The 23,249-nt window shown below is 38.2% G+C and overlaps 1 protein-coding gene and 1 pseudogene across 2 annotated transcripts in view; one reads left to right on the forward strand and one right to left on the reverse strand.

Annotated features, from left to right (window-relative positions):
• The window catches only part of PCCA (propionyl-CoA carboxylase subunit alpha), a 402,236-nt gene that overhangs the window by 304,441 nt on the left and 74,546 nt on the right, over positions 1-23,249 (forward strand). For both annotated transcript variants that reach the window (XM_077753890.1, XM_077753889.1), the window contains one exon: positions 760-858. In XM_077753890.1, the coding sequence (XP_077610016.1) occupies positions 760-858 (99 nt within the window). The remainder of the gene's footprint in view (positions 1-759; positions 859-23,249) is intronic.
• Positions 17,214-23,192, reverse strand: LOC144223237 (large ribosomal subunit protein uL29m-like; annotated as a pseudogene).

Here is a 23,249-nt window from a genome sequence, read left to right on the forward strand (position 1 = left end):
ATTTCTCCTGGCTCTCCTATACAAGACTTAGGGAATCAGTGAGTGAAAGGAAAGAAATAAACTAACACTTTTTTATTTTAGCTTTACTTGTTTTTTCTCACTTTTATATTATTTATTTGGAAATTAGAATTTTTTTCTTAAAAGTATCTGCTTTAAAAGATGATGGGGTTTTTGTTGTTGTTGTTGTGCTGTATCTTAATAAATGATGACTTGGTGAAATTACTTATTTAAGATTGACAAAAATATGACAACTTTTGCAAAGTTCAAATGGACTTTTAATATTCAACATCAAAGAATTTCGCCTAATTAAAGCTTCAGTTTAATTAAGATCACAATGCACAGTCCTTCATTAAAATTAACACAGAAAAAGTTCTTTCTTGGTCCTTGGAGAGGATATTATATGCAAGCCCTGATGTGTGGGTTGCAAAATGTCACTGGAATTTATATGCATTACTTGTCTAATTGCAGTAAATGTAGCATGTCCAGATAGGTTTAGAGTGAGAAGGCTGTTTGTTAACTTACTGGAAATCACTGGAAACCTCAGTACCCAGAGGCAGCTGTGCCCAGGTCCTTCACCTCTCCCCAGAGACGGCTAAGAAGACTCCTGTTGGACCCTGTCTCTCATGGCGGGAGCAGTAAACATGACAGGCTGTTGGGAGCCATCTGTTTAAAATGGCTGCTGCTTTGTATGCGGCAATGAACTTGAGATCAGTTTTCTGTCTTTCTTTATGGTAACAGTCTTCTTTGGTGTCACAACAGGTGGAAGTTGATGGGTTGAAACTAAATGTGACCAGCACGTGGAACTTGGCTTCACCCTTATTGTCTGTCAGCGTTGATGGCACTCAGAGGACGGTGCAGGTAAATGTTCTGGTGATTTACTTTGAGGGGTCCGTCAAGTCCAAAATCCTTACGAGCACCTGGGTGGTTAACACTGACAGAAGTGGGGAGGAGAGGCTGCATTTTATCCATCTCATACATTTCATCGTTGAAAACATTGTTTCTTACTTGAGAGGATCTTGAAGCAAGTCTTATTCCGAGGAATCAATGTTTTTTTTTTCAGGCAATCCAGGAGTGTTAGTGTATTATTATTTCCTATATACTTTTTTGTACATAGACCATCCTGCATGTTTTCCTAAAAACATCAGAAGATAGCAGTTTTTGTTGCCATTATGAGTTTTTAGTTATAAAATATGACTTTGTTACCTTGCTTTTCTGTGTAACTGATATTGTATACTGTTAGATCAGCAGAAATGTGAGCTCTTCAGATGGACTTGCCCGAACACCTGGATGCCTTTTAAAAATTGAGTAATCTTAATATATTAACCTTTCTTTTTCCTCCAAAATAAAATGTCTTATGTTGAGGAAATGACTTGAAATCCAGAGTTGATTGAATGTTCTTTGTCATCAGTGACTTGCATGTTAAAGTAGACCGCTATGAAAAGAGATTCTGCCCGAGTTCCTTCAGCTCACCTCATAGTTGAGGTTTAGGGTTCCAAGGATAACAAAACAAAGAACACCACATAAGATGTGACGATCACATGCAAATAAAAATCCAGACCCGCCCCCATCCATAGTATCAAATGCTCTTTCTTTTTGTTGTTGTTTTTTATGAAAAGATTTTTGTGTTCTCTTAACTTGACTTTGCACAGGAAACTAATTTTTTTTGTTCTTTTTTTTTTTTTTTTTAACAAATAGTTTATTGTCAAATTAGTTTCCACATAACACCCAGTGCTCATCCCCACAAGTGCCCTCCTCAATGCCCATCCCCCTCCCCCATCCATCAGTCCTCAGTTTGTTTCTCAGCATTCAAGAGTCTCTCATGGTTTGCCTCTCTCNACAGGAAACTAATTTTTTTTTTAATTTATTTGTTTGTTTGTTTATTTATTTATTTATTTTTTACAAATAGTTTATTGTCAAATTAGTTTCNGAAACTAATTTTTAAAGCCTAGAGAAATCAAGAGAATCACAGATCTAGACTCCTCTATACCAGATTCATCTGTACCTCTGTTAGAGACAGAGGTTGTCTGGAAACTTCGGGTAAACATATAACGACTAAACTAATTTCTAAGCCAAGCTCAGTTGGTAGATTATCTTTATGGTTCTAAGAAATAGCGAATGCTCAGGAACGAGTCATATATTTTGGCTTTGGTTTTCTGGCTTGCCCCTAGTATATTTATTCTCTCATATTTTCTTTCATATTATCATTATGAGGTGAAATGGTTGGAGACCCTTGGAAAAAATATTACTGCATAATTTCACACTACTTAGATCCATTTTTACTGTGTCTTCAAAAAACATGGTTTTATAATATCTGTTTCTGTTTAATAGAATATGCTGTGCCCTGAATGTGCTGTGGCCAGGCCTGCATTTTTTTGGCAGGGGACATAATATGACCTGCCAGTAATGCATAGAGAGATACAAAGTCCTGCTACCCAAATTGGTGTATCAGGATATTTTCAGTTTCCTTCTCAATAACTGTGCACATAGGTAGTCTAATGGTACTTTTATATGTAGAGTTTCTAGATAAATTAATACTGGATATGTATTTAGGATAATTCCCAGAAATGTTTTCCCTATTATAGGGATACTGTTCAGTATATCCTTTCCATTCTTGTAATTTCATCGCATAAAAAAACAAAAGAAGACATTAAAGTGAAATAAATGACCCCTCATGCAGACCCCCTGACTGTGGAGAAGGTCGTCGCATCCAGCTAAGTACTATTTCATCAGAAGGAAATAAATTCTTTCCTTCTTCTTTCATCAAAAGGAAAAAAACTCATTGACCTAAAAAATGGTGAGAAAAGTTTTCCTTTCTACAATAGATGAATTTTATTAACTTTCTATGGATATTAACATTCACTGTTGACTCTTCATATTTCTAGAATATAATGTGGTCCCCATGACACTAATATCATAATGAGGATAAATAATACACAGTACTTACTGTGTATCAGGCACAGTTCTGAGTGCATTGCTTATATTCATTTCATCTTCCTAGCAACTGTATGGAGTGGGTACTATTGTTTATACTTTTATATACCAGGCAACTGAGGCTCAGAGAAAAGTAAGTGACTTCCTCAAGGTCACATGACTGCTAGGAGGTAGAGCCTGGCAGGCTAGCTGTAGGACCTGTGCTGGTAAGTATGACATTGTACTGAGGCAAGCTAAGCAACTTCTCTGTGGCTACAAGGTAGGAAGAAGCTGGGCAGAAATTTGAACCCTGGCACCGTGACCCTGGAGTGTGAGCTTCTAACCTTCTAACCACTGTGCTCATAGCACATTTTGATTTTCTCTTTCAGTTTGTCAGATAATAATGTACCTTTCCTTCATGCTTTAAGCCGATATGCTCAAACTTAGGTGTGCTTCAGAATCACCTGGAAGGCTTGTTAAAATTCAGATGGATGGGGGGAGAGGGGTGCCTAGGTGGTTCAGTCAGTTAAGCGTCCTACCTCAGCTCGGGTCACGATCTTCCACCTCGTGAGTTCAAGGCCCAGGTTGGGCTCTCTGCTGACAGCTCAGAGCCTGAAGCCTGCTTCATATTCTGTGTCTCCCTCTCTCTCTGCCCCTCTCCCCCCACATTCCATCTCTCCCTCTCTCAAGAATAAATAACACATTTAAAAAAATTTAAAGAAAAAAAAGAAAACTCAGATGGTTGGACCCATCCCCAGAGTTTACTCCCATTTAGTAGGCCTGGGCTAAATGTGCATTTCTAGTAAGTTCCCAGGTAATGGTGATGCTGCTAGTCCAGGGGAAGTAGTCTGAGAACTGCTGTTTTAAACCCTTGCAATCAGAGAAGAATCTGGGTGTGAGGAGCAAAAGTGAAGTAAGTAGGAGCCAGGTCATTGGAAGCCTTGCTAATTATGTAGTGTGGCCTCTGCTTCATCCTTGGCTGGTGGGACGCATGGACGAGTGTTCACAAGTGAAGTGATGGCATGGAGAGCAATGAGAGTTAGGAAGAGCTTGGTTCAAGCTGCATCGTGGAGACAGGACGGGAGGAGAATGAGACTGGACACAGAGAAGTTAGGATGCATTCCAGAAACAGAAGAGGCAAATCATCTTGTCTCGGAACAGAGCATTGTGTGACAAGGGATTTGAGAAGGCAGGAGAATGAATGGTGGCTTCACAGTGTTCTTTGTGGATTTCTCCTCCACCTGCCTTAAGCCGGGGCAGACCTTCAGGATTTGTGCCCAACTCCCTTTTCTCTGTGCTGACTTCCTGGGCTGAGTTCCCCAAGACTTTCAGCTCAATATCCTCAAACAGATAGCTGTGAAAATGCTGCTATAAGTTTCAAAGAAGAACTAGGATGGATATTACCACAGGGGATTTTCAAGTGATTTTACAGTAATAATGGCTGGGGTTCCCCCCCCCCCTAGATTTTTGTGCCTACATTTAAACTTTTTTTAATTAAATATTTTATATATACAAATATGTATTGATTGATATAAAAGCTAAACAAGAACACAACAAAAACCAGGTTACTTCTTAAATTATAAAAGGAAAAATAGTTTTTAAAAAATATTAACATTTTTTAAAATAAATTCTTAAAAATTTTAAATAAATTTTTAAATAAAAATTTAAAAAATATTGCCAATATTACTGACTTTCTTCTGTATCTCCCCTTACTTAAAATCCTTCCTCCTGCCCCAGGAGATAACGACTATCCTAGTTTTTAAATGTATCCCTCCCTCCCTTTTCTTTAGGGATGCTACATATATGTACATCTGTAAACAATATATTGTATAGCACCATATTTTCTCTGGACTTCTGTGATTTGTTTTTTCCTCCAGTGTTAGGTTTGTGGGATTGATCATTTGGATGTATGTAGCTTTGTTTATTTCTGTGGTATATAAGTCATACTAATATACCACAATGTATTCTTTCTCCCCTAAGTAGATCTTTGTGTTACTTATTTTGTTTTTAGAACAAACACTACTTCTATGAGCATTTCTCTGTATGTTTCCTCTTGAAATTGTTTCTCCAAGGAAGGGAATTGTTTCTCCAAGGAATATATGCCAGTCAATAGAACAGTTGGGTTGTAAGGACCATGCATTCTTAATTCTACACAGTAATCCCAAATGGTTTTTCCTCTATGGCTGTACCAGTGTATAGGTCTACCAGCAGTGCTGCTGCTGTCAATAACATGAATAATAAGAAAACCTTATTTACTATGTCAGGCACTGACTCATTTAATCCTCACACCAATCCAGTGTACTAGTGTTATCCTGCAGTTTTTGGTTGGGGAAATTGAGGCCTATATACAAGCTAAACTGCTCACCCAAGGCCTTCTGCTAATAAATGAAAGAGTCAAGAGTTGAACCCAGGAATCTGTTCCTTTAAGAGTTTTGCTTCACATCCTGGGTAATCCTTGCTATCAGACTAATTAAGTTATCTCTTTGTCATTTTAATGTATAATAGGTTAGTAATGACAATGAGCATTTAAAAAATATATTTATTGACAGCCCTGTTTTCCTTTCTGCAAACTGCCTGTTCATGGCTTTTGCCCATTTTTTTTTTGTAGTGTTCATCTTACCGATGCATAAAAGTTCATATTTTGTGAATCTCGAACCTCTGTGAGTGGCTCTTATAGCAATCCTGTGTTTAACCTTTTTAAAGAACCGCTATGCTGTTTTATACATCAGCTGCACCATTTTATATTCCCACAGTAATGCACAAGGATTCCAATTTCTGCAGCTTTTCACCAGTGCTTGTTCTTTTCTGGTGGTTTTGTTGTTCTTTTATAAAATTATCCTAATAGGTGTGAAGTGGTCGTACCTTATTGTAGAACAAGATTTATTTTTTATTTAGATAGTTCTTGAGAAAATATTCTGAATACTTCCTAATATTTGGCTTTCTTTCATCTATTTTACCATATAACCACTTGGCTGCACAAATGAAACTTTGTTAGTGCAAATAGAAGGGACTCTTTTTAAAGTTTTTTGGTTTATATTTTGAGAGAGAGAGAGAGAGAAAGAGAGAGACAGCGAACAAGCAGGGGAGGGGCAGAGAGAGAGGGAGAGTGAGAATCGAACTTGGTATCAGTATCCAAACTGAGAAATTAAACAGATTCAAATAATGAGAGGTATTTGTCAATAATAAGCATATGAGAGACTGTTCACCTTCACTAGTAATCAAATAAGTGAAAATTAGAACAGTAACAAGCAAGATAATAATTTTTGCTGTGAGATGATAAAAATGAATGGTGTACAAGTAGGCTCTGTAGCTCTGTACTGTCAGCACAAAGCCTGAGGTGGGGCTCAAACACACTGTGAGATCATGACCCGAGCCGAAATCTAGAGTTGGAGCCTTAACCTACTGAGCCACCCAGGCGCCCCAATAGAAGGAACTTTTCTACAACTCTTATTTTAACCAATTTTCTCAGCTTATTCTTTCCTCCCCTGCATAAAATCACATACAGTTCTCAGTTGTATAGTTGATACCAGGGAATAGGCAAGCAATATTCTGTTTGGGAGAGGTGTGTTTAAAAGTCAAGTTCCAGGGCGCCTGGGTGGGTCATTTGGTTTAGTGTCTGACTTCAGCTCAGGTCGTGATCTCGTGGTTTGTGAGTTTGAGCCCTTTGTCTGGCTCTCTACTGTCAGCACAGAGATCCTCTGTCTCCTCTTTCTTTGCACCTCCCCCACTCGCACTCTCTATCAAAAAGTAAACATTTAAGAAGATAAATAAAAGTCTAGTTCATTGTAATGTTAAAACTGTTAAAACCTCTCCTCCTGAACTCAGTTATACCTCAGACTGAGAAATTTTATAGGGAAGATGAGAGTGTTGCTTTTTTCTCTCTTGCTTTATATTCTCTTTCACTTCTTATGTGCCATCTGGGGTCTGTCCAAAGTTTCAGTTTGGGGTAAAGAGGAGAGGAACATGGCAGTAAGAACAAGGTTGACCTGGGCTAATGTAACCTGGCACTCATTAACTTGTGGCGATGTCAAACATCCAAAGTTGGCTGATGTCCTCAAGGACATTTTTGTGGATATGGTGGAATTTCTCACCTGCAGAACCCTTAAAGCCAGCTCTCTCTTTTCCAGTTGCTTTAGCCTCCTGATTCCTATCCCTCCCAATTTTCCTGTTGAACAGGCTCTCTCATAATGACTCAGCCTTGGTCTCCTTTGCATAATCCACATCTAGACCACAAGAAATAGTTACAAATCGATGCCTCATCAGACTCCTCTTCCTGTGTTGTCACTAAAACAATTGCTGATCTTATCTGGATATCCCTCAAAATCCAGGAGATACATGGAAAACCAAGGGATTCTCCTAAAATCCCTTCCACATAGTTTAGAGTGTTCAACCTTGAGTTCTTAGCTTAAGAATTTAACCTCCAATAATTTTTAAATTTCTTTCATATTCTCTTGAGGTGGGAGTTGGGCAGTTGTTGGTTTTGTGGTTTCCTAGCATGTTCTACTTGATGTAGCTGGTCTAGCATCTTGCTTAAAGATAAGCACCTATTTCATTTCATTTCATTTCATTTCATTTCATTTCATTTCATTTCATTTCGAAAGAGAGAGAGAGAACAAGAGAGAGTGAGTGCACAAGGGGCAGAGAGAATTGGGGAGAGAATCCAAGGCAGGCTCTGAGCTGCCAGCACAGAGCCCACCATGGGGCTTGAACCCACAAACTGTGAGATCATGACCTGAGCTGAAGTCAGATGCTTAACTGACTGAGCCACCTGGCGCCCCTCTATTTAGTTTTATTATTGAATCCCTGTGACTACATGAAAAGTAACAATTAACATCTTTATCTGATTAAATGATAAAGTAGTTTGGGAGGAAGCATACCTTTGCTTTAGAAGTTAGCTCCCTATTCATCCAATCAAATCTAGTCATATCACATTATCTATTTACTTTCCTGGCTTTTTTTTGTTGGTAAGCCTCAGGAACTCGATATTATCTATTCATTTCTTTAAAAATAAATTGTATTTTGGCATGTACTCTCATTTGGATAATGAATTTCATAGGTTCCTAACTCCTTTAGTTGATCAAAATTTTCAGTTTTGATTTGATCTTCAATTCCCACTGCCATACTCAATTCTTGGTATGTGTAAAGAAAGGCTCATTAGCTGGAGGAAAGGATGAGTGGATGAATGCATGGATAGTTATCTTGCATTTTGTAATTTCAGAAATAAATCTACCTTATCTATAGTTATCTTGCATTTTGTAATTTCAGAAATCTGTCTTATCTATACTGTTAAGATTGAGATTTTATTTCTAAAATCTAAGCTAAGACTTTATCAAATTAAGCTATGTTCATATGATAGCCTCCTTAGCTGTTTTATCAATTCTCTTTAATTCTCTACCGTCCAACATTTGCAGAATTGTGCTCTAGTAGAGAGCATGGCTGCTTGATCCCCATGGATACGGAATCACCATAGTTTTGTGAGTGCCAAGACTAACGAAAGGGCTCCCAAGGGGCTGCCCACAAAAGTATCATGCATACCAAGAGAGTTTCTTTCCAATCCAGCAAATCTTTGCTGTTTTCCTAAGCTGTTTAAGGGAAAGAGTACCACTTATTGATAGGTATCTGTAGGTATAGTAATGACCTCAGACTGTCCCCGGTTTCCCCCTCTCTATGAGGGGAATGCACACATTGACACATCACTTGAGCTGTATATTACCCAGTGACACTAGTGGTTCATTGTTCAGTTAAGTCTCCTGTCCAGCCTCTTACTTCAGTTGACTTACATGACTACTTTAAGTCTTTCTCTCTTCTGATGTCTAGAAAATCCTATTCTCGGACAGAAGTTCTAATAATTATTAATAACTTTAAGTATAGAGCTAGTGATGTATATATCCTAAAGGAGGAAGAAGGAGTCCTATAGGAAGTATAGGAAATGAAGTAATTTATGCTGAAGAATCGAGGATAGAAACATTAAAAACTCTTGAAGATACTTATAGGTCCTCTGGCATTTTTAAAAGTTTTTAATCTATCTCTGCATCTAATAGTTAAGCCATGTTTTCCTCAAATAACATCATTCAAGGAAAATAAAATGATAGTATTTCATAATTCTCTTTTTTCTTAGTTGGTATGTACCAGTGTTTTCCTATTTCTCCATTGTAGATGTAGATTCTGTCAGTAATGATGCTTATAAAATAGATCTTAATGGTAAAATCTGAGGATGTACAATCATTTCTCATTTCGATTATGGGAAGATATAATCTCATTTCCATATTACTGATCTAAAAAGTTGGAGAGTGAAGTAGCATTGCCCAGGAGAAATCTGTTAAGCCATAAATGCAATTTTAAGTTTCTTAGTAGCCACGTCAAGAAGGTAAAAACCAGTGAGATTGATTTCACTAATCCATTTTGTTTAACTGAATATACCCAAAATGTTAGCATTTCAACTATGAAATAATCTAAAGAAAATTATTAATGTGATATCAGAAACAGCCCCTATGATGCTAATATACCAGTAACATCGTAAGCAACAGAATGATGAACGTGAAATGTGGCCTTATCAGAATATTGTGTTTAAGGAAAAATAGTTTCCACAGCTTCTGTATTTAAATTGCTTAATATTAATTAAAATGGAAAATGTAGTTTCTGACTTGCACTGGTCACATTCCAAGGCCTCAGTAGCCACATGTGGCTAGTGGTTATGGGTTAGATGGCTCACAGACAAAATCTTTAATAAACAAGCGGGGCTCATAGGAGAAAAAACATACTGGTTTTTACGCGCTCCCCTGTGCGTCCACCACAGTTTTGGTTTTTATTAAAATTAAGAGGAGATGAACTAACTTCATTTTTAAAACAGAAGATGAATTTCTCTTCTAGTTTACCAACTTTTCACATTTTAACTTAGAAGTTTAACAAAAATTAGGACTGTTGTTAATGAGCGGAATGATTTCCTGCCCGCAGCCTGCGATGAAGTGTTGAAACAAAAGATATGCTGTGTTCTGCACGTGTTGAGCTCACTGTATTTTCTCCATACACCGTAGCACCTTCATAGTGTGGAACGTGCTGCTCAAATAGAACTTTTTTTTTTTTTAATTTCTGAGAATATACTCTATTCCTATAAAGCATTCTTTTTAACCTCAAAAGAGGCTCTCTTCAATTTTACCTTGAACAACTCAATAGTCTTCCATTTCTTACAGTGTAATTTGTCTGCTGGGATTTAATGTGTTGTTTCTTGCTAGCATTTTACATACAAGATTTCATTTTGCGGAGTCACGTTGCTTGAACATTTGCAAGCAGAGCTGCCGACTAACTGGTGTTGGCCTGTTTCTTTGTGTGGCGTGATTTCTTCTATCCACCTGCTCACAGCAGGTTGTCTCGAGGCCTGAAGAGGAACTAAATACTTTTGAAAATATCTTGAGATCCTGCTAAGGCCTAACAATCTCTGCATTTGTGTGATGTGAAGCTAGTCATGATGTATCTCTGAAGGCGTTTTTTTTTCTTTTTATTTCTCATATCCTTGCTTAAATATTTTCAAGAGAAGCTAAATTTATTATAAATATCAGGACAAAGCTGACTGCAGCACTACCACATTCTACGTTGAATAGGTTATTGATACTCAACTAAGTGGAACTAATTTTCTATGTGAAAGCAGACACATTTGGAATAGTGTCACACGAATGTCATGTTATTTACTACAGAATACCAGATTAAGTGGATTATTTGTGAATTGATTGCAATGTTAAATAGATTACATAACATGATAACTTAAGGTGCTCAGTGGGCCTGTGTAATATAGAATATTATAGAAGCACATGGACATGATGGAAGAGCTCTAATTGTGTTTGCAGATTGAATAATATCTGTGATATGTTTGCAAATGTTTGTGCAGAGTTAGAATGGAATTTAAAATTTTAAACTTAATTTTCTTTTTACAAATAAAATGAATTGATCCTCATACCTCTTTGAGTAACGGAAGTTAAAAACTAGCTGTTTCCTTCTTTTTAGTTTTTATAGATGAAAGTAACTGTGACGACCTCTGGGAACAAACTTGGGTTACAATCCTAACAAATGTGTATAGATGCTAAAGTAAATATTCTAATAATATTTTAATTAGCAAATTAAATGAAGTGGCTTCCTTGTTTGCTTATACTTTGCCAGGACCAAAAAACTGGATTTGGAAGTGATCATCTTCTGTTTTTAGTCCCAAAATAAATGTTTTCCATGGGCTTTAGATGTTTCTCCCCATCCCCTTAGAAGTAATTAGCTGTTATTTTGTACTATACACATGTGATTACTCTAGAGTTATCAAAAGTAACGTGGGAACCATCTATTTAGGATGTATGGGATATATAAATATATAACTTAGAATAAGTGGAGGTTGGTGTTTTTTCCCTCAAAGGAGTAGGAAATAAGAGAGTAATTATTAACCATCTCCTTTTCACATTCCTGAAAACATCAATTACAGTTGCACATCTTAGAAACAAGCCCGCCAAGAGAACAGAAATATCTCCTTTCACTATGCCTTGAAAAATTTAATCACCATTTAACAGCTGGGATGTATTTACAACTATAATTTAAAATATTAATTTTGACACATCTACCTGCTTTTGAAATGTAGTCCCAGAAGCTTAGCGTTTCTTTCTTTCTTTTTTAATTTTTTGTCTTTAGTGGCATTTGTTTTATGATTTGTAGTTGCTTTTAAATATTTACTATAATGGGAAAATGTTGTTCTGAATCTTCCCCCCTCCCCCCTCACGTATTCTTTTTCTCCTCTACTAAACTGTTTACTAGAAAATTATATTTTAGTAGCTGCCAGAAGAAGAGAATTTTGAATAGTGTAAACACTGATTGTAGTAAATGTGGAAAATAATACAGGCAGTTGCACTGGAGACCGATAAGACAAACCCCCTAGTAATGGCCTTTACAACGTATTATCATGTTGGAAATCAGTGAGGGGAAAAAGAAAACTATTAACTGTTTCTTCCTCTTACTGTTCAGTGAGATTACTTTTAAAGGTGAAATTGCCTCTGATTTTATTATCCCAGGAAGATATTTTTGGAACATTTGATTTATTGTTCTATGAATGTTTTGGTTTTTTTGAGGGAACAGTCTTGCTAATTTTGTATGAATTTAATTCTCACAAATGCTGAAGTTGTTTTGATAATCAGAGTCTTCTTAAATATTCTTTTCTCTAAAGAAACAAAATGGTGTGTGTTTTGTAAATGTTGGAGCAGAGTATCAGTATAAGCACAGAAGGAAATTTTGATCTAGCTATGAAGTGCCACTTCAAATAGGAAAAGGGGTTTGAAAAAAAAAAACGCTCGGAGAAAGTATTTCAATAGGGATGGAATATATTTCATGAAAATAAAAGTCTTAATTTTTATTTTATTCTACTTTTTGTTATTAGCTTATCAAATGGTGAGTTCCTGTTTGTTTTGGCATACCTCAGACTCTTTATAAGCTCTGATAGTTTGTTCTTTGTGGACTCTAAAACCTAATTGTCTTTTTTTTTTTTTTTTAATGTTTTATTTATTTCTAGGAGAGAGAGAGAGAGAGACAGCGTGAGCAGGGGAGGGTCAGAGAGAGAGGGAGGTACAGACTCTGAAGTAGCCTCCAGGCTCTGAGCTGGCAGTCAGCACAGAGCCCGACGCGGGGCTCGAACCCACGAACCGCGAGATCATGACCTGAGCGAAAGTCGGATGCTTAACCGACTAAGCCACCCAGGCGCCCCTAAAACCCAATTGTCTTAACTGTAAACTGTGGGAAAATCATATATTCCTGTTTTGTTAGTATAGAGGTCAGTCTCAGTGTGGATGAAATTTTATTTCCCTATTTTTCATCTCATCAGTCCTTACTGCCGAGGTGTGTCAGGTTTGGCCACTTCCTTTTCTCTTTCTCTTCCTCCTCTCATCCTCCCCCTTAAAACATGTACAGCATTTACCACAGGCGATGTAGGTACCAAACATGGAAACACATAAATAAGGTAATTTGTATACTAAGAAGGTCAGTAAAGGCTCTAAAACAGGATCATTTATAGAAAGTGCATAGAGGAGGTAGCTTTAGCTAGGGTGCTTAGAAAGTCACTTCTGGGGGCACCTGGGTGGCTCAGTCAGTTAAGTGTCCTACTTCGGCTTCAGGTCATGATCTCACAGCTTGTGAGTTTGAGCGCCACGTCGGGCTTTGTGCTGACAGCTCAGAGCCTGGATTCTGTGTCTTCTTCTCTCTGCCCCATTCCTGGTCACATTTTGTCTCTTTTTCAAAAATAAATAAACATTAAAAACTTTTTTTAAAAATAAGCAAGAAAGTTGTTTCTGAATAGCTAACGTTGAGTGGAGACCTATGAGGAGAACGGAGGTGGGGGAGGGAGCCCTGCAAAAATGTAAAGGGTGGAAGTCCCAAGTAGCAGGAATGGCAAGTACAAAGGCCCCAAGACAGGAACAAACTTGGTTTTTGCAGAGGCCTGAGGGGAGGCCAGCATCTTGAGTGTGGCTTAGGAGAGGGCAAAAAGGAGGCGGGGACTGGATTATATAGCCCCTTCATAGGCCAAAGAGTTTGGATTTTCTTCACTTCCTAATGCGAAGCTTTGGAAAGGTTTTGAGAGAGGAATGATAAGATATGATGTAAAATCACTGCTGCGGGGAGGATGGACCACAGGGGACCAGTGGTGGAGGTAGGGCGACCATTTTTCTGATCATTGTAATCATCCCAGTGAGAGGTGCTGACAACTTAGACCAAGTCAGCCAAGTCCAGCCCACTGCCTGCCTTGGTGTGGCTCACAAGTTGCGGGGTTATTTAATTTTTAAATGGTTGGAAAAAATTAGAAGAATAATGCCTCATGACACATGGACAGTATACGAGATTCAAATTTCAGCATCTGTAAATACAGTTTTACTGTTTTTATTTGCTCTGACTGCTTGTAGAACTTCTGTTAAGTAGAACCTTAATGTCCCCATTTCCAACTATCTCACAGAGTTCATTTGGCTTAGCAGTGGTAAAATTTATTGTGCTTTTTTTGAGCTCAGATCCAAGATTTACATTTTCCTGAACAAGAAGAACCAATCTCAGCCACTGCTATCAAACATCAAATAGGTTTGAAAATTAGTTCATGCTATAGATTTGATGTTTATTAATCAATTCAACCTAAAGTTGTAAGACAAAATAGCACTTATGTACAGAATTTATACTGTGGTAATATAATTTTGACAACAACTATTGTTTGAATCACAAATAATGTCCAGCTGCTTTAAAAAAAAAAAAAGTTTATTTTTGAGAAGACAGCACATGAGCAGGGGAGGGGCAGAGCGAGAGGGAGACCTAGAATCTGAAGCAGGCTCTGATCTGTCAGCATAGAGCCCAATGTGGGACTCAAACTTGTGAACTATGAGATCGTGACCTAAATGGAAGTCAGACCCTTAACTGACAGAGCTACCCAGGAGCCCTTGTCTAGCTGCTTTTTACACTTCCCAAGCTGTCAGAAGATTAAAGTAAGAAGTGAAGTAGCTGTAGCAGCATTTTTCAAACCTCCATGTAAGAGCAAAGGAAATTTCCATATCTCAAAACCCATTTCACTGTACAATTGAGAGTCTTCCACGTAGCTTAAAAGTGGAAGTGATCAAACTGCAATGTAATGTTAGGCTAACGGCGAATATCAAGAGAGGAATTTAACAAAATTCTATAAATGCCTTCCAAGCAGTAACTGTGCTCAAGTAATATCCTTTACCTATGGACTATTGTTAGTATTTGGCAGTACCTGTCTGTGGGAAAAGGTATTGTCAAAGATGAAATAAGTAAAATCTCATTATAGATCAGCATAAACAGTGATAGAGAACACTAACGCTGAGCCCCAATTAAACAGAATTTTATCCTTAAGTAAGAGGATTCCATTTCCCTTATTAGTATTAATATTACCAAAAACTAGTGCTTATTGTATTTGGAATGTCGTCCCCCCAAAAAAGTTGTGAAAGTCTGTTTTCTCTCTTGTTCTCTAACTGGCTACATAATACCTTCAGTTTTGCCTCACAAAGCCTAAAAGGTTTACTCTGTGGCTCTTTATGGGAAGAATTTGCCAGTCCTTGGCTTAGACTAAGATGGTAGCAGTGGAGATGACAAGAAGTGAAATGATTTCACATCTAATTGGGTGGGAAAGCAGCAAGGATTGACATGATCAGATGCTTGAGCATGAAGGAAGTTAAAGAATGAAGGGTAAACACCGAGTGAACAATGGCCTTACTTACTTAGGTGAGGGGGTTAGGGGAAGAGCAAGCTTGGAGAGGCAGATCAGTAATTCTTTTTGGACTTGGTAGGTTTAACATGTACATTACGTATCTAAGTGTTGATGTCCAGTTAACAATTGACTATATGAGTCTTGAACTGAGATGACAAATGGGGTTGAGAACATAAATTCCGTAGTCATAAGCCTGTAGATTTTCTCTCAAAGCAGGGATCTGCCACATATGAAAGAATGAAATTGGATCTGTATCCTATACCATAAACAAAAATTAGCTTAAATGGATTAAAGACTTAAATGTAAGACTTAAAACTTTGAAACTCCTAGAAGAAAATGGAGGCCAAAATCTTCATGACACTGGACTTGAGAATGATTTCTTGGATATAATACAAAAGGCATGGGCAAAAAAGACAAAGATAGATGGTACTACATCAAACTTAAAAAATGTTGTGCATCAAAGGACACAAACAACAGAATGAAAAGGCATCCTATAGGATGGGAGAAAATATTGGCAAATCATGTACTGATAAAGGGTTAGTATCCAGAATATATAAAGAACTCCCACAACTTAAAAAAAAAACTAACCTGATTTTAAAATGGACTAAGGGCTTAAATAGACATTTCTCCCATGGTGATATACAAGTAGGCAATAAGTGTATGGAAATGTGCTCAATATCACTAACCATCTTAGAAGTGTAAATCACAATGACAGTGAGATATCATTTCATACTCATTAGGATGGCTACTACCAAAAAAAAAAACAAAAACAAAACCAAAACCAAACCAAAAAACACCCAGAAAATAGCAGGTGTTGGTGAGAACACGAAGGAATTGAGATATTTGTGCACTGTTGGTAGAACTATATAACTATTTTCAAGAACACCTTGGAAACCGTATGAAGGTGCCTCAAAATATTAAAAACAGTACTACCATATGGTCTGGCAATCTCACTTCTAGATATATATCTGAAAGAATTGAAAGCAGGGTCTTAAAAGGGTATTTGCATACCCCAGTTCATTGCAGCATTATGTAGAATAGCCAGGAGGTAGAAGCAACCAAAATGTCCATTGACAGATGTGTGGATAAACAGAATGTGGAATATACATACAGTGGAGTAATTTTCAGCTGTAAGAAGGAAAGAAATCCCATCACATGCTGCAACATGATTAAACCTTGAGAACATTAAATGAAATAAACCAGACAAAAAAGGAGAAATACTGTATGAGTCCACTTATATGGGGCACCTAAAGCTGTGAATTCACCAAAACAGAAAGAATGGTGGTTACCAGGGACTTGGGGAGGGGAAGGGAGAGTTGTTTAGTGGATACAGAATTTCAGATTTGCAAGATGAGAAAGTTCTGAAGATCTGTTTCATAACAGTGTAAATGTACTTAACACTGCTGAACTCTATACTTTCAAATGGTTAAAATAGTAAAATTTATCATTTTTTTACCACACGCACACAAAATCCTGTTCATTGAAAAATCATAGGAGCCAAAACAAGTTTTAAAAAGAAACACAAAGTTGGGAGAATTATACAACCTGACTTCAAGACTAATTATGGAACAGCAGTGTCAAGTCAGTTTGGCATTGGTAGTTAGATATGTAGAACAGAAGAAAGTATAGTAGATCCAGAAATAGATGATCAATTAATTTTTGGCAAAAGCGCTAAGGAATTTTAATGTGAAATTCTCTTAAATGGTACTCAAATTGCTATATGTCCCTTTGATGAATAAAATGATCTTGTATATTAGACAGCAGATCAGTGGTTGCCTGGGGGTAAGGACCAGGATTGGAGTGTAAATGGGCAGTAAGAACATTTTGGAGGTGGTGAAAATGTCCTCCATGTTGATTCTGGCGGTAATTTCTTAAAATTGTCAAAAGTCACCGAATTCTGTCCTTTAAATGGACATTTAATCCATTTGTACCTTTGTACATAAGTTTTGTACTTTTAATCCATTTTAATTTTGTACTTTTAATCCATTTGCAATCTTTTGTACATAAGTTATACTTCAGTGAAACTTTAATTTTAAGATTGGCATCAGGATTGGGGGGAAGAGATGAGATTTCATAGGGGGAGAGCCTAGATGGAAAGGAGAAGAGAGCTGAGGACCGGGCACTCCTGTAGGTAGAAATTGGATGAAGAGGCAAAGCTTGCAAAGAAGGCTGAAAAAGAGTTGCCAGGGAGGTAGGAGAAAAGCCGGGGGCATGAATATCCTGGAAGCCAGTGAAAGAATTGTGTTTCAGAAGAGAACCATCGACTGTTTGTAGGTTGCTGGGTAAGATGCAGACAAAACCGACTGATAGGTAAGGCAGCATGGAAGTCATAGGTGACCTTGACGAGAATGATTACAGATGATAGTGGGCGGGAAACACATGGGAATGGGTTCAAAGGAGAATGGAAAGTGACAAAGCAGAGACCAGAAAGAGAGACAACTTTTTAAGGAGTCTGGCTTTAAAGGAGAAATCGGACGGTGGCTTGAGGGAAATGTCTGTAGAATTTCTTTTATTCTTTGAATTTTATTTGTTGAAGGAACAGGATCCTTTGTCCCATACAATTTTCCATGGTCAGAATTTAGCTGATTACATTCCAGTGGTGTGGGTTATCATGTCTTCTCTCGTTTGTTTTCTAGAAATTGACATTTAGATCTAGAGGAGCAATCCGATTCAGGTGCCATTGTCTTTGGCAAGACTGAGTCATAAACGGTGTGGGTGCCTCTGGAAGACACACAGCGTCGTCTGCTTACCTCTCTGTTGATGCTCAAACTTCGATCAAGAAATCATTAAGGTTTACAAAACGACAACATTCCAATGTTGTCATTTCTTCTCATATATTAAATAGGATTGATTCTGTAAGGAGAAACTGTACGTCCCCTGCTTCCTGGGTAACCCAGCAGCACAGATTTCATGGAAAAGACAACACAGATGCTGGATCCTTTCCTCTTACTTCCCAGTTCCCAAAGACTTGGTCCCCTATCATCCTCCAAAAGTGACTCATTTAGGCTGTTGTTTTGTTTCTGTTTCCAGTATTTGTTTTGAACTCATGGGTTTAAACATACTTGGCTTTAATCCATGGCAGTTATAACCCTTAGTGATGGTCAGACTTTACCAGCTTTGACCCGGGAATTTCTTGAGGTGGGCCCCTGAGTCCCTTTCATGTGACCCCCATCTTTCGTAGCTCCCTTGCTTTCTGAAGTGACAAGATGTAGCAGACTCACTTCTGCCTCAAACTAGGGATAAGCCATTCTGCCAAGATTTCTTGGAGTGGGAAACGGTATTTGTAGACAACATTTGGGGTGCTAGAGACATTTGTTGCTACTGGGCCTCCTCTGTGTTTGTGGGGAAGCCTCAGAAACTATGCCACCACTGCCATCTTCCCAGAATATGAAGGCCACACTTTTCCATCAGAAAATTTCTCATTTTGAACAGCTCTTATGGTTGATCACTGTTGATACAGTGATTCATTGTGCTGCTTCTGTCCTGGTAAGTATGGACTGGATTCTGTGCCTCGAGCTTCTGAGGAAGGAGGATTTAGCCCCTGCGGGGATCAGTCCTGGGCTGGTAGTAATGGCGATGCTTCCATTGAGTGTTTTCCTCCCTTCTCTTAAATCTCAGCAGTGCCGAAGTTAGCATATCATTCAACTGCTTGTCCTCACTCTGTCACATGCCTTTCCCTTATTTCTTGACAGCCACACCTCTAACTCTCCCTAGCTAAAATTTCTGCTAGACAGTTGAAGATTGAGAAATCTTCTCTTCTCTCTCTAGTATGAAAACACTTAAGAATTTTGGTGAAGATTGATTTTTTGTTTCTATTTCTGCAGCACTGACTTGCATGCTGTTGGGATTAAAGAGAAAGTGCCAGAAATGGTCCTTGTCCTTAAAGGACTCACCATCTAAGTGATGGTTTAGTCTGACATTGTAGAGATTTCCATCCCACACTGTAGAGATACCTGAATCTTGCACACCTGGTTGGGTTGGGATTCTTATTTTCCTAGTGCAGTATAGGCATCCCTGTGTCTTTGATTTCCTCATAAGTAAAAGAAGATGGAGATTTTGATCTCTTTTGGGTCTCAAATTCTAAGTTTGTGTGAATGAACCAGGCTTAGTTCTACTGTTAAGTTTACCTGTAGCATTGGAGCCCTACTTAGCTGGTAATTGCTACCTGCTCCATTTCCCTTGTGCACCCAGCCTGCCTCTTCCCCAATTCTGGTGTACCCTCAGCCTCACATCAGACCATTAATCTTTCTAAAATAAAACATGTTACTCTTCAATTTTTAGGTGTAAAAACTTTGTGAAGCTTAACTCTGTGCAGGATGGGACCTGACTCCCTAATTTCTTCTTGGCTTCCTTTCTTTTTTTTTTTTTTTTTTAATAGTTTATTGTCAAATTAGTTTCCACATAATCTTGGCTTCCTTTCTTGGCACTTCTCTCCATCAGCCAAACCTATCTCTGGTCATACTGGACCCTGGACCTTTCACCATGCCTTAAACTCACCATACTTTTTCTTAATCTGAAATTTGCATAAACAGCCCCATCTGACCAAAAGTGTTTCATTTAGTTCCCTTTTGGAGAATGCCTGCTCATTTTTTAGTACCCAGCTCTAATGTATATCTGTAAGTCTTCCTTAACCATTCTGGGCATTTAGCTGGTCTGGCCACTTATCCTGTAATACTTTGTACATTTGGTACTATGGGTTTATCATATTGAATTATAATTTGTTTTATTTTTTATTTTTTAATGTAATCTCTATCCCTAGTGTGAGTCTTGAACTCATGACCCAGAGATCAAGTTACATGCTCTACCAACAGAGTCAATCAGACGCCCTTATGATTTTTTCATTTGGTCTCCCAGAGGATGAGTTTTTAAAAAATATTTATTTATTTTTGAGGGAGAGAGAAAGTATGAGCAGGGGAAGAACAGAGAGAGAGGGAGACACAGAATCTGAAGTAGCCTCTAGGCTCTGAGCTCTCAGCATAGAGCCTGTTGCAGGACTCGAACCAGGGGACACAAGATCATGACCTAGGCCAAAGTCAGATGCTTAACTGGCTGACCCACCCAGGAGCCCCTCCCAAAGGGTAATTTTAATTCAGCCAGTGATCAACTCAGTATAGTGGATGGATGGAAGGATGACCAAAGTACAAGTTCCAGTGTCAGAACTCAGGATTCAAGATTCAGTTTTTAATCCCTTAGGACATTGAGGGAAACTATTTCATTTCATTCTGTATTATTTCTCTTTATGCCTATATTAAGTTATATATGTACATTTGGAAGAATAGGAATAATATGTAAGCCACAAAGAAAGGCCAACTAATGTCTTCCACCCAGAAATAATAGTTGACAGTTTTAGGTGCATTATTTGTGCTAGAATTTTATCTTGAACATATAGAAGCTTTTAACATGATGTATTCTGAACATACCATTTTGTTCTTTTTGCGCTTAGAAATATACGATAGACATTTTTTATGTCTCAAAATTTTTAATGGCTGCATGGATTATGTCATAATTTTTTTAACCAGTTTCTTTTATTCATCATTTAGATTGCTTGAAATTTTTAGATTCTGGAAACTGCACCATGATGTCATTTTTGTAGCTGTGGGGTTTTGTGTGGTGTGGTGTGGTGTGGTGTGGTGTGTGTGTGTGTGTGTTCCTATTCATAACTTTTTCCCTTAGGATAAATTCTTAGAAGTAAGACTAATGGATAAAAATACGGATTTTGAGTTTTTTCCACCTTGAGTGTGCTGATCACATAACTATTGAGTTGAGTCACGGGGGCCAATATTCACAGGTGGGGTCACCTGTTGTCATTGTACATCAAACTACTTTCCTTCCTACTGATCTAACCTCCCTCAATCACGGAACCAGGGTCTCAGCTTGAATTCTGGGATTTGCTCTGGGTTCTATGACTTGAGTGATCCTAAAGATTAGAATTGGTAGGGGGTGCCTGCGTGGCTTAGTCGGTTAAGCGTCCAGCTTTGGCTCGGGTCTGTGACTTTGGGCCTCACATCGGTCTCTGTGCTGACAGCTCGGACCCTGGAGCCTGCTTTGGATTCTGTGTCTCCTTTTCTCTCTGCCCCTCCCCTGCTCACGCTCTGTCTGTCTCAGAAATAAATAACATTAAAAATTTTTTTTTAAAGATTGGAATTGGTAAACCTGCACTTGTTAATAAAGGGATAATGTTAGGATATGTCTGTAATAGTTCATGGCATGCAATTGACTGACAGCCACTACCCCTCCCTCAAGGGCCACATCTGGGACCTTTAAAAAAATATGTGTAGCTACTTAGTTAGAACCGCTTTATTTTTTTGTGTTGTGTGTAGTCTTTGAGGCCACTTGGCCCTTCCTGAGTAGCACAGGGAAGAAAGAATTTTGAAGAATATGTTTGGAATAAAAGAACAGTTTTACAGATGAGAATTATCTGAAAAAAAAAAAGTATAATTTACTTCTTATGAACTATTTAGTCATCCATTTCTAGCAAACTAAAATTCAAGATATACATAAATCATACTGTATTCACTTTGAAGTTACTGTATTTACAAATAAATGCATAACATAGAGGTCCTTTTTGACTACTCTCTGGCGATATGATTGTGGTATTATTTTAAACAAATGCTAACTCACTTTTTATAACAGGTTTATTGAGATAGAATTCACATACCACTCAGTTCACCCGGAGTGTTCAAGTCAGTGTTTTTCAGTTTTACCACAGAGAATTGCACCATGGTCACCATCGTCACTTGTAGGACATGCCCACCAACGCAGAAAGATACCCCATGCTCATTGGTGGTCATTTTTCATTTCCTCCTAGCCCACTTTCCTCCCTCCCTCCCTCTCTTCCTTCCTTTGTTCCTCCCTCCCTCCCTCCCTCCCTCCCTTCCTTCCTTCCTTCCTTCCTTTTTTCCTTCAATCCTTCCCTACCTCCCTTCTCTTTCCTTCTTTCTTTCCTCCTTCCTCCCTTCATTTTCTCTCTTTTAGTCTCTCCTCTCTCTCTCTCTCTCTCTCTCTTTCTTTCTGTCTGTTTTTCTGTCTCTCTCAGGAATTTGATCTGTGCTTTATTCCTGATTTTTTAAGTTTGGTAAAAGCATGACCACTTCCAGAATTATCATGGCATAAAGACTCTTAGACCAATGGAAAAATAAATTGCCATTTGACTGGAAACACAAGTTCTTTATGAAACCACTTAACATATATTTACTTTTGTATACAGACTGTTATCCAAGAAAAACAAATGGTAATTTAGGAGTTGAGATAAGACTTGACCTTCAAAAAGATGTGGACACTCTTCCTGGAGAAATATTTTTAATTTTTTTTCCCTAAAATTTCTTTCTGGCTTTAATGTGAGCTTGCTTCTCCAGTCTCACTCTGACAAAATGTCCCATGTAAGGTATTACAAAGAATAGTTTTTTTATTGTATCTGTTACTTAGGTACCAAGGGATAGCCACTTCTTTAAAAAAATTTTTTTAATGTTTTATTTATTTCTAGGAGAGAGAGAGAGAGAGAGAGACAGCGTGAGCAGGGGAGGGTCAGAGAGAGAGGGAGTCACAGACTCTGAAACAGGCTCCAGGCTCTGAGCTGGCAGAACCGCGAGATCATGACCTAAGCAAAAGTCGGATGCTTAACCAACTAAGCCACCCAGGCGCCCCAAGGGATAGCCACTTCTTGAACTTGTGCCAGATGGTTCTTCCAAAGATGTTTCTCTCTCTCTTTCTCTCTAAAAATGTTTATTTTTGAGAGAGGGAGCAAGTGGGGGAAGGGTAGAGGGGCANGGGCCCAATGTGTCTCTCTGCTGTGAGATCATGACCTGAGATCATGAACCATGAGATCATGACCTGAGCTGAAGTTGGACATTTAAACAACTGAGCCACCCAGGTGCCCATCGAAGATGTCTCTTGTCTAAGCATGAGGTCTGTCTTTTTCTGGAGCAGTCTGAGGAAGCCGCAGTGTATCTTCTCTTCCCTGGACAATTTTAAGGCATCTGTGGAATCTGTTACCCTTTCTAATTCTTCCAGAGTTGTCATTGGTAAATCTCTGCCACTTGGCATCCTGCTCCAGAGTTAGGAGCATGTCTCTTTTTTTAGTAGGACAACCAGAGTTTATGCATATCTTTATTACTTTTGTTCC

The sequence above is a fragment of the Crocuta crocuta genome, unplaced genomic scaffold (assembly GCF_008692635.1).
Source record: "Crocuta crocuta isolate KB4526 unplaced genomic scaffold, BGI_CrCroc_1.0 scaffold31, whole genome shotgun sequence".
NCBI lineage: Eukaryota > Metazoa > Chordata > Mammalia > Carnivora > Hyaenidae > Crocuta > Crocuta crocuta.